The 11765-nt window shown below is 40.1% G+C and overlaps 1 protein-coding gene and 1 non-coding gene across 3 annotated transcripts; one reads left to right on the top strand and one right to left on the bottom strand.

Moving 5' to 3' along the window:
• Window positions 1-2622: 2622 nt before the first annotated feature.
• Window positions 2623-2694, bottom strand: TRNAW-CCA (transfer RNA tryptophan (anticodon CCA)). The gene has a single exon. It is a non-coding gene; the product is annotated as a tRNA-Trp (tRNA).
• Window positions 2695-9011: 6317 nt separating this feature from the next.
• Window positions 9012-11765, top strand: HSBP1L1 (heat shock factor binding protein 1 like 1). 2 transcript variants are annotated; one of them, XM_062569879.1, is made up of 4 exons: window positions 9012-9090; window positions 9314-9380; window positions 10371-10465; window positions 11472-11765. In XM_062569879.1, the coding sequence occupies exons 1-4, from the start codon at window positions 9046-9048 to the stop codon at window positions 11475-11477; spliced, it is 213 nt and encodes a 70-aa protein (XP_062425863.1). In that variant the 5' UTR covers window positions 9012-9045; the 3' UTR covers window positions 11478-11765. The 2 variants fall into 2 exon arrangements, with proteins under 2 accessions (XP_062425863.1, XP_062425862.1); XM_062569878.1 differs by having other exon boundaries at window positions 10371-11765.

Consider the following 11765-nt stretch of genomic DNA (forward strand, 5'->3'; position numbering starts at 1 on the left):
CTCAGATTTTGCTCACACATATCTCTATGGCTCTGAAAACTGTTGTCCCTCCTGACCTCAACTACAAAGAAAATGCAACAAAATTGTAATCCACACACCTTCCTTATGGGGGATGTTTTCCCCACAACTCTAACAAAAAAAAACAGGCAAAGAGAGGAGAAACACGCACCTTTTTCTACCCAAAACGATCAGTTAATCTTTACTGTTGTTCATACTGTGCTAGCAGAAGAGTATAACTGCTCCTCGTAGGTGTTACAAGGGGCCTGATAAAATGGAAGCTTTATCTCAAATAGCTGCTTGAGGAAGTGGCAGACTCTAATTGCACAAAGGAGGATGCTTTATCCATTTAACCTTACACATGATGCACAAGTATTTTAATCATATCATCCCAGTTTGCTCCTTGAGCTCCCTGTAATGTTTTCATGGATATGTTGCCTTCTTCCTTGTACCTGCTTTTGCTGCTCATCAAATAGATGAGAAATGACATGGGTTTTCATGCCAACTCAATGACATGTTACTTCATACAGCGTATCAAAAACTGTACATGTTGGTTATGGGTCTTGAATGAAAAAGATCTGAGATTAAAAATACAAAGAAGTGTTCACTTCAGGGCTTCTGAAGTCTTCTGTTTATTTTCTACGTGGCAGCATGCATTACAGACTAGTACCTTACCAAGCTGCCACTAGTACTGTCACCTGCTGAGTTTTGCAGCATACTAACATACACACTATGTTTTGCAGCATATAAATCTCCATGTTACTGCAGAGTGTATTCTTCAAATACAATTTTTTGTGTAGTAGACCAAAGTATTCCAAACTCTCTCCTACATAAATTGAAGTGATTGGCCCTAGCATTAGTGTATTCACATTTCCTACGGGAAAGCATAGTATGGCTCTGCATAGTCCCACAGAGCTGAAGAGAGTTAAAAATACACAGCCTACTATATTAGAAGAGTAAGAAAATCTATGTAGCCATACTCCTAGCAGAAACAGGGCCAAGGGGACAATTATATTTCAGTCTACCAATACAGTCTCTGTGAGATTAAGACATTTACTGTATTATTCATAAAACAAATCAATGGATCTTAAATGGATCTAAAAGATCTTAAGATCTTTAAGGATCTTAAAATACCCATTCCTACCAAGACATGTTACCACTAAATCGGCTGTCCTATTCTCTCCACTCTGGATTTTCTAAAGCTGTCCAGTTGCAGATAGTGGCAAAAACTACCTCCTGATATGATCAGACACTAATGAGTCCTTGTTTTGGCAAACAATAGGCAGAATCAAACTCATGTTCATGGGAGATAATGTTTTACTGTAGATCTTCACCACTCTTTGTCCCCCTGCACTGGTCTTGGTAAGCTGACAGAAGTCCCTATCAAGCAGTCAGTATGAACATAGAAGGGAGCACCCACAGGCATGCAAAGCAACCTCCTCTCTATTTTAAGGGATGACCTTCGCCCAAGGTGCCTGGCCTACAGGCCTATCACTCTCCCACCCTCTGCAACAGTAGCAAGCCTCACACCAGAGAGTGGGAACCAGGACCATACAGGCTGAGATTCAGATTCGTAATTCAAACTGCTGCTATCTCTGCAGAACTCCACGGGCAAATGAAGGAAAAATACCCCAAACCAGACCTGCCAGAGAAGTAGAAAGCAAACTGGTGGCAGGAAGAAATACAGAAACCCTTCTTCCAAAAATGACAGCTTTGAAACAAGAGGCAAAGTTCAGCCAAAACAGAGAAATAAACAATCAATCATTTATCACACAAACAAGAAATTGAACCAGAACTACTTAGCCTGCTACTCTGTCAAATGGTTCCAGTTGATGACAACCATTTCATCCTCACATGTTCTTCCTATTACAGTTGCTTACTAACACAGGATCATTGCATTCATCAGGGAGCTGCTGATACTAGAGAGTGGGATGGAAAAAAGGCAGTAAAAAGCAGTTTAGGAAGTTCTTAGACTGGCTTCATCTCTGAAGAATGCAAGAACAGTGCCATAAGCCTGACCAGAACAGTCCCAAGTTTTCTCTGACTCATATTCTTTCCTTCTTGATCCAGATTTGGAGTGGCTTGGAGGCAGAAATACAAAAGAAAAACAGTGGGGAAACTAAAGCCTCAGCATGACTCAAACACACCACCATGTCATCTGGAGTCAGGCATTATCGTTACCCAGCTCAAATTCATTTTTTTTCTCTATTCCAGAACAAAGAAAGTGCTTCTGGTACCACTCATGCATTGTATTGCACACCTGGTTTGCTTCTGTTGAGATAAACTCAGCATCTGCAGTACCATTTTTTATATATAAGAAGCTAGCAACAGGGAATTTGCACTGCCCTTAGCAGAAGCCAGTAACGCAGCACAAAAAAAAATTTTGCTGTATTATTAACAGTTGAGTCTAAGATAAAAATCTAGATCAAATAGACACAAATGTTGCAGTTTGATTTTTTTCCTGAAACCCTGAGAAGATGTAGTTACAGGTCCTTTTAGAGTAATACAACATTCATCCTAGAGGACTCAGTTTACATACTTGCAAGTCTTCTGAGCATCGCCATCAAGAGCCAAATGTAGTTAAATGCCACTAAAAGGAGAAGTAGCCAAAGCATAAAAATCTCCTGACCCCAGTGTGATTTGAACACACAACCTTCTGATCTGGAGTCAGACGCGCTACCGTTGCGCCATGAGGTCACAGTGCTGTAAACATTTATTCGTCTCTCCAGAATAAAATCTCTTGAGGTTTTTCTCCCAGGTAACACGGCACTAGCCTGTGTCAGAGTCTGTTGGCACCTTCAGGTCTCTCTACCTTCTTCTTTTCAGAGGCCTTTTACCAGACATGGTTGGAATACATACCCAGAGGACACCTGTGGCAAATGCCACGTTAAATACTAAACAAGGTAACAGCAGGAGGGCCACCTACAGCAGCCAAACAGCATGAAATACCTGTCATGGTCTTAGCAACTCCTCTCTCTGCCACAAATCTCACAGAAGAAAGCAAGATAAGCAGGCAGGCCATCATTGTTGAAGCTTTCAGTGTCAAAAGAACACTTAAAGGGGATCTTTGTTTCAGACAAGAAAGCACAAGCTTTTTGCCCTAACAAGAACAGCTGAAGAATCAGATTTCTAAATCCTTGTTTTATTGTCATTGCTCACTCATTCAAATCTTGCACTGTTAGAATACATCCTGTTTATCCTGTAACTGATATAAAGTGATATTCCCCATATTTGTCCTAATCCATCCACATTTTCTGCAACTGTAATAAGTACCTTCTAGTAATTCAAAATGAATTTAAACTTAAAAAAATAATAATAATTAAAAAAAAATAAATCTTTACAGTAAAACATTACAGTTGTCTTCCAACACAGCTGCAGTTTGCTCACAGGAAACTCTACCTATGGTTCTTCACAGTTTCCAGAAGAATACATCTTCAAATGAACAATTCTTTCTTTTGCCCAGGTCCCAGCATCTTCAGCACAGGTTCTGTTATCAAATTTTAGAAAGTTTCCAACTTAGAAATTTTGAAATAATTTCATCACACATCCATATATAATCTCTGTGCATAAAACATATGCTCTGCTTTGAAATATGAGGTACCTGGGGAAAAAAAAAAAAAAGACACATGAGGCTGTGGGATTTGAACACAGGGCCTTCTTATACGGGTCAGACTCTCAATCCTTGTGCCATAATGCCATAGAGGTTACCTTCACACTTCCTGTTGCATACCATACTTGTTTATACAGAGATCCTTCTTGCATTTATGACATCCAACATAAGAAATATGACTCCTGTGTGATCTGAACAACCAACCTGATCCATTGTCAGATGTGCCACCAGTGGGCCACAAGCTGAGAGCAAAGACACTGCTTCCTTTTCTACTCAGGACAAATACTTTCCCCAAAAGAAGTGGAGGTAACTACCCAATGAACGCTCTTCTACCATGATTGTGCAAAGGACAGGGAGACAGGACCGGAGTTAAAAATAATATTAATAAAAAAAAATGATAAATATCATCTTTTACCAGTCATGCCTGGAAAACATAGCTACAAAACATAGATTTCTAGATATCCACATAATAATTCACTCAACAGCTGCCACAGGTGGTTTCATGCAGCCACAAATTACATAAAACTCTTCACACTGTCAAATAATGCCACCACTGCAACCTCTGTAGTCAAACCATCTGCAATAGAATTTCTCCTACAAAATGTACATTTATCCCCAGTGCAAAAAACACACAGGAAAAATTATACTTTCTTTCCTATTAATGTTACTTAGCAATAAAAGATGCAGACAGTGCACGCAAGGAATTTCTGATAAAGAAGATCCTTAACCCTGTCCATTTTCTATCCAAAAGACCTGAACTGACTGAACAAGCTTCACAATAATGGGATTTATGAGCAATCTCAAAACAAACAATCAAACAAAACAAACACCCAACACTGCAATGAAAGCAGAACATCTCCAACAGGGATCAGATTGCCCTACCATTATGATTACATTTTTCTTCCCTTCAAAGATACAAGGCTTGAATTTCAAACTATGCACAAACACCCAGGTTTTTAACATTTACCTCAAATGGCTTGTCTTTCAAAGCAGCCCTGGATTTGTCAGACACTCTTGACCTGGATGCCACCTTCCCTATGCTTGAAACTTTTCACATTTGCCTTTCACTCACCACATTTTTCCATATGTTTTATTACCAGATGAAAGAAAAGTTGTTGTGGCTTCACCAGTAGATATTCCAGTGGAACAAGCTTTCAGTGAACTAGATAATGATGAGTCAAAAGAAACAGCAAAGCAGTTTGCTTGCAAGAAACATTAACACCATTTAGAACTTCAACATATAAAATCTGATGACCTAGCAAAGCAACGCTTCTGTTGCATATTGTGTCCTAGATAACAATTGTAAACTAGAATGTAAGAGAATTTTCCTAAGAGACAGGTAAAGACCAAGCACAGCACAACTCAAATACTCAGTCCTACAATCTGGTAGCAGTAACACCACTACTGTGGTGCAAGAACTAGCTTCTGCCTAGCTCTTTCCTCTTCAGGATAAAACCTTTACAGCTGTTTATGCCTGTGCTGTTCATACAGGGGGAGAAAAAAAAATAACTGCTGTGTGATTTGCACACACTGCCTTCTGATTTAAAGCTAGACGGCTTCCATTGCGCCATAAGGTCTCAGGAATACTTGCCTTCTTGTCTCCTTAGCAGTTACATAACACTAGCCTTTTTTTTTTCTTGAGAAGTCTAACAAAGCCAATCATACTGTCAGTCCCCCTTCCAAAGTGGCCCTAAGCCAGACATGCTTGGAATACACGACTGGAGGTTTCCAACCCTTGATAAATAACATCTCATTTGTCAGCAAAGAGGAGAGGGAAGTGACTTTACCTAATGCCGAAACAACAAGAGTAACCTACTCATATTTTTTTAGCCTGACATTTTATAGAAATGGCATTGAACTTAGAGCTTATAAATGTTTAAATTCCTATTCGATTACCCAGACTTGTCCTCTCAGAATAAGAGATTGGAATTTCCTCAAGAAAGAGCAAGAAATATGCTCCGGATATATTTTAGCATAAAAGCACAATTTGAAGAGCTCACAGCACAGTCCTACTATTCTGAAATAGAATTTAAATAGATGATTCATGAGCCTCCCGGTCATCTTATTTTTCATTTTTACTTCATGTAGCAAGATGAGAACACTTTTTAAGTTGACAGTGAATACAAACTTATGCTTTTTTTCCTGAAAGAAAGTAACTAGAGCCTATTCTGGTATGGCAAGTGAATTTATATTGTCAAGTATTCTCTTCTATCCCCCTCTCTAGCTCCCTCAAGATCCGTTTTCTATTTGCTACCAACATGAACTTCCTGCTACCTTTTCAGTAAATTAGGTATTTTTCATTTTGTTAAACACTCTTGTAACACCAGCAGCACTGTTCGTTTAATAGTTCTTGTCTAAACCTATGCCTTTAAAAGTCAACAAAAAATTGCCTAGTGACCTCAGTGATTTTCGCTCAGGTCCCCTTAGCGCATACACGCACATCTAGCACAGACTACTACTGCTAAAATATGGCTCATCTTACTTCCAAGAAATGTATACAACTGCTTAACTCTGGAAACATAAGCCCTTTAAGAAGACAAAGAACAGCGGATAACACAAAAGCTTCAAATGTCATTTATATTTTAAATATATTCATCGTTCAGCACAGTCTTTTGTTTTTGGTTTTTTGTCTTGCTGTGTATTCCTTCTATTCTTAGTTTTTTCTGCATTTTGAAACTTTTCTGAAACTGTTTTGGCCTTACAGACACTTTGATTTTTATTCCATTAAACCTACTTTGGACCATATGCCAAACCCTGCTCAATACTTGAACTAGGAGGTCCGCTAAAATTAGCTGTGGAGGGCACAGAACAAACGAATAAGGCTTTCTAGGGGGCAAAAAAAAAATGTTTCAAAATGTTTCCATTATTCTTTAGTCCTTCATACTACAATTGCTTTTCTTCCACTGCTATGCTCACTGAACACTTTAATTTTTTTTTGACCCCACCAGCCTTCCTCACAAGCAAGAGGAGCTATTTACAAAAGCCTTTATCAAGCCATGACTATTTATAGCTGGACTCTAAAAGATGGTGCACACAAAAAGGGGCTTGCAACTCTTAAAAGCTTGTTGGTTCTGTGATGATTGTTCCTCCACATTTCCACCTATTTCTTTACACCTACAAGCTCTTCACCACAAATAGGGCTTTATTCAAGATACCTGGACACAAGGAGCCAGAACTTCAACTGTCTCCAGTAGAAAATATTGTTGCATAAGAAGAGGAGAGAAAACTGTAGCTGTTCGGGGGCGGGGGGAGACTAGTAAGACCATAGCTATTATGCAGAGTAAAATATGCATCACCACCCACCCACCCACTCTCACAGCTCTACTATCCAGTCCTATGGCTAAGCAGATTTAATAGCAATGGAGAAACAGGAAGGAAGGTACAACTGTTTATTATCTATGCAACAGAATGAAAAAGCTATGTGGATGCAGCTAGTGGCTAATGTACAAATGCAAGGTTTATCTACACATGTGTCATTGTTCAAATTTTTACCTGGAATCTTTCCTGAGTGGTAACACTGCTGCATCACTCAAGGTCTGAAAAACTTATTACTTGATTTTTTTCCTTCTCCAAAGAAAAAGCCAAGGAAGAGAATCTGCAAGGGTGGGAAGATAACGAAGACAGATGATAAGCAATGATTATGGGAAGCAGATAGAAATGCAGAGGTTTGCTTTGCTACTAGAATCTCACCATAGAGATTACTGTAACACTCCTTCCTAAATGAGGGAGGGAAGGTCAAGAGGGAAACCAATTGTGTTTATTTAAAAAGATACTGAGTGGTAGAAGTACAAGAGATAACCTTGCCAGCATTTGAGGTCACCACTAACTCAGAAGGGGAACCTGTTAGGGATGAAGGTACTGTAACGCATTTTGTTAATCTATTAAGTAACAGAGTAAGAAAGGAGAACCTATTGCCCAACAGTGATAGTGTCCTAAATTTATAGACACAGCAAGTTGAAAACCTCATCATTTACGTAAGCCAACAGTTACAGAACCTAGGACAATTTGCATATGCAATGGAAAAAAATATCTTTATAATAGATGCACAGAAGCTTTTTATGCTGCAAAGCTGAAAAACGCAGAAACGACCTAAATGTTATAATGACTTTAAGAGGCATCGCACAATTCTTGCTGATGCCTTTGCTCATGTCTGTTTAGACATTTCAGTGCAAGGAACGTGAACAAGTGCAGATATTTTTGTGTAGTGTGAAACTATTTCCGTGAGCAAAAGCAAGCAAACCTAAAAAATTCAAATCTTGGGGCTTGTTGATAGACAAGCCTTTTCCTCATTTAAATCCTCTACTTCTGTTATATGAAGTTCTAGGACCCCCTGAAGATCAAATCCCAATATCCTCATTTAATTATTGCTCCGTAGAATTACAAATTCTTTGGAAAATAAAGAAGTATACCACATTTAGATGATATTAAATAGTTCTTTGAAATGCAGCCATATAACAAGCATACAACCACCTATGAAAGCACCTTTCTTGTTTTGCTGTATCTCTCAAAATTTATAGCAAAGAAACAACTCAAGATTTACAAGTTGTTTCTCTAATGCTTTATACATAATTTAAAATACAAATCTAGCTACTATCAACTTCTAAGCATTTACTTGACTAGTTTCCAAAGGCTATTAAATGCAGATCAAAAGTTTAGGCAAATGAGAAGATTACTAGAAAAGTCACATGGGAAAGACAATAATCTGCATTTTACGTTAGAGCAAATAACTCCAGTGACACGGCAAAAAGTGTGCTCCTTGCCTGCAAGGAGCATTTTCAAATAAATTCCTCCAGGATTTAAGCTCTTCCGTATAGCTTAGTTAACACTATCTCTGCCTTCTTTCAAAGGAGCAGCCCACCAAGGCATTTCAGAGCAAGGTGTTTGTAACACCTGTGCCTTTCTTTCCTCCAGCGTGTTCTTCCCTTGTCGGGGCTCTCCCGTACTGGGAAAACAACGCAAACGCAGATTTCCTTCAGATTCTGCTTACGTACCCCAGATTACTAGGCTGATCCAAACTTCCAACACGCACCAAGCGGGAAGCGCTCTCCCAAAGCACTTATGCCCATGGCACGTGCTTATCCTACTCGAGGCGCTTCCGTTAGCGCAGCGACCGCCCGCAGTCGCTCCGCAGAAACGCCAGGCAACCGCCCGCCCCCGCGAGTTTTGGGACGCGTTTTTGGCTGTGGGTTGTTTTGTTATTTCCTTTCTCCACCCCTGCAGCCGGGACGCCAGAGCGGCCCCCCCTCCTTGCCGCGGGGCTCACACCGCCTACCCAGCGCTGCGGGGCCCAGAGCCGCCGCCGCCCCGCGCAGAGCGCCCACACCGGCCCGAACCGGTCGGAGCCGGCCGCGGCCGTTAGGGAGCGCGGGCGGGGCGGGGCCGCCGCTCACCTGCCCGCCCCGCCTCAGCGGTGGGGAGGGGCGGGCCGGGCCGGCGAGATGGCGGCTGCCGACTCGCCGGGCGCTGGGGATGTGTCGCAGCTGGTGAGTGCGGAGCAGCCTCCCCCGAGGGGGAGCGGGCTGAGGCGCCCAGGGAGGCGGCGGTTTGCGGTGCAGCAGGCGGGAAGGCGGCGTGCGGCCGCCCGGTGCAGCTGCGGCCTCCCGCGCCGGGCAGCCCCCTCACAGGTCGCCGGGGTTAGCCCACGTACCGCTTTCCTACCGCCGGCTGCGCGTGTTGTAGTTAGTTTCTCTTTCTTCTCCTTTCCAGGCGGAAAATCTGCTGTATGAGCTGCAGGAGAATTTTCAAGCTCTGACTGAAAAGATAACGCTGAGAAATATCCTCTTTTGAATCTGTGTTGCTATCTTAGTGGCAGAAGTTTCGCAACTCTTAGAAAGGAATGAGCTTTAGTTATTTCACTGGATTAGGTTTGGTTTCACTGGTTTAAAAGGTCACCAAATGGATGTAAAAAGTTTTTGATTTTTAAATTTGGGATAAATTTGTATCTTGAACTGATGCTTAGAAAAATAGTTAGTGTCCTTAAACATCTAGGAGATTAAGACAACTTAACTCTCCCTCATGTTTATTTTTCCCTAAAAAGAAAACTTAAAAAGGTTTTACTAAAAGTATTATCAGTCCTAGTGTGCTAGTCTCTGTGCAGCAATTCTTGCTTGTAAATTATAGTAGAATAAGTAATAAATTACGTGCAAATATTTTGAAGGTACGTTAAATAAGATGTCTTCAAATATGGCACTTAAATGAGCATTATCACAGCATGTTGGTGGTTTAAAAAAACAGTTCTGTTAGCCTCCTGAGTGTGGGAAGGGGGCCCTGCAAAAAGAGAAACTAAGACTTGAAATAGCTCTAAGAGCTCATCAGATGTAGATACAGGAACTGACTCTGCTTTCTGAAATAGAAAACTTATTATAGTTTATATTTTTCTGAAACTCCTACCTTCCAGGAAAGCTCTTTAGTGTAAAAGGAGAACAACATTACAAAACAGAATTGTAGTATCACTCATGTTCTTTGTGTATGTTGCCCTTAAGAGGCTGCCTAAAATAGTTCCTCAAAGAGAAAACCACCACGCTGGTGGGCAGACAGGAAAGTATTTGAAAACATTTAGAATCTGAATGCTTTTCCTGTTTCAAGAGAAGGTATGATTGTCTTGTTCCAATACTATCTTGTGCCATTCCTGGATGGTTTGTCTTGCATTAAAGTGTTAAACATGAATAAGAGGCTAAAGCATCAGAAGACCTTATTTTTATCATGGAAGAAAAAAAAGTAAAATTGGCATTTTTTTTATAACAAGTTCTCTTTAACTTTTTACTGGAAGAAATGGGTGAGCGCATTGATGACCTCGAGAAGCACGTTGCTGACCTTATGGCAGAGGCTGGGATAGAAAACACCAACGAAGAGTTGAGAGTAAAGAAACTTAACTGAGTTTCTCTGCATTTTATGCGTTTCCACTTGGTTTTGAACTATAGGCTATGTGCTCATAGCATGAAAAATGTTATATGTTTATCTTACCTGCATTTATCTGGATTTTAAAATATACTGAGATTTTATGGGTGTTTTAATTACTTTGGATTTGTTTATGCCAGCAGCCTAAGAATACTATTTTTTCAAAAGAACACAAAATATATCTTGCTGCATCTGTTACAGCTGTTTGACAAATAGAAGAGGTAGTGCAAACTAATCCCAAAGATGCAAACTGAGGCTGTACATTTAAGAGAAAAAGGTAGCTTAAACCACTCCTGCCCACTATTTCTGCCCCTTAGGTAGGACTGAGGAATCTATCTCATTTAAATTTTTTACGCATCTCTCTCTCCAAACCCTGCTTCAGCCTTCTAACGTGGCTTTCAGCATGTCTTTTAAACATCTGTGCCCAGAACAACTAAGAAATGATTTGTCCTTGAAGCAGTAAGCTGTGAGGTGGACGTAACAAGGTGAGCTTAGGTAGTGTTATCAAACACTCTGATGTAAAATCACATTACAGTTCAAGACTGTGTACTGTCTTATGCACCATTGCTGTCTGTTGATACTGGAAAACTGGTAGTTTCTGTCTAGACCCATAGATGGATGCCTCAGTCAGTGCTCTTAGTATTTATGAAACTTCAGCATTCTCTTGGTGCTAGTGATATCTTACTGTTGTAAGCTTTCCTAATTCAGATGGAGACAAGTCAGTTATTTTTGTCATTTAGAGGCTGCTTACCCAAGTACAGAAAGGAGTGTCTGTAAAGTTGTTGAAGTATTTTAGACATCTGTTCGTTCTGATGCCTTTCTCTTGGTGATAAAACTGTGGAAATTATTTTCACAAATATAGAAGGACCATCTCATATATTAAATTGTACAGAGATGTTCTATTTTTATGTTGAATCACATTCATGAATAGTTAAACAAAACACTAACCTACTTATTTTCATTGCAGCACTGAAACGAAGGGAAAACAGCACTGCACTAAATCTGGGAGTGTATCATCATCTACAGTCAGTGTCGCTAGTCTCAAAAAGTATCAGTGACAACAAATACTGTACTTGTGTCAATCTTTTTTTAATAGCTATTTCTCCAGTAAAAGAGTTAAACACTGGGTTTATTTTTCTCAGTAGGGCACTATTTCATATAATTGGGAAAGAACCACTACTTTCAGAGGAGACAGTAACATTTTGACAGAAAATTGTATCCTATGTACTGAATTATACTTTCTTACATTTAAGAAGTTTTA

Source organism: Rhea pennata, chromosome 2 (genome assembly GCF_028389875.1).
Source record: "Rhea pennata isolate bPtePen1 chromosome 2, bPtePen1.pri, whole genome shotgun sequence".
NCBI lineage: Eukaryota > Metazoa > Chordata > Aves > Rheiformes > Rheidae > Rhea > Rhea pennata.

Bases quoted from the DNA above. Each gene is read 5' to 3' on its own strand.
- HSBP1L1 (XM_062569878.1), top strand. From the start codon at position 9,046: ATGGCGGCTGCCGACTCGCCGGGCGCTGGGGATGTGTCGCAGCTG. The intron at 9,091-9,313 runs GTGAGTGCGGAG...TCTCCTTTCCAG, and splicing joins CTGGGGATGTGTCGCAGCTG to GCGGAAAATCTGCTGTATGA. The intron at 9,381-10,370 runs ATATCCTCTTTT...TTAACTTTTTAC, and splicing joins TGAAAAGATAACGCTGAGAA to TGGAAGAAATGGGTGAGCGC.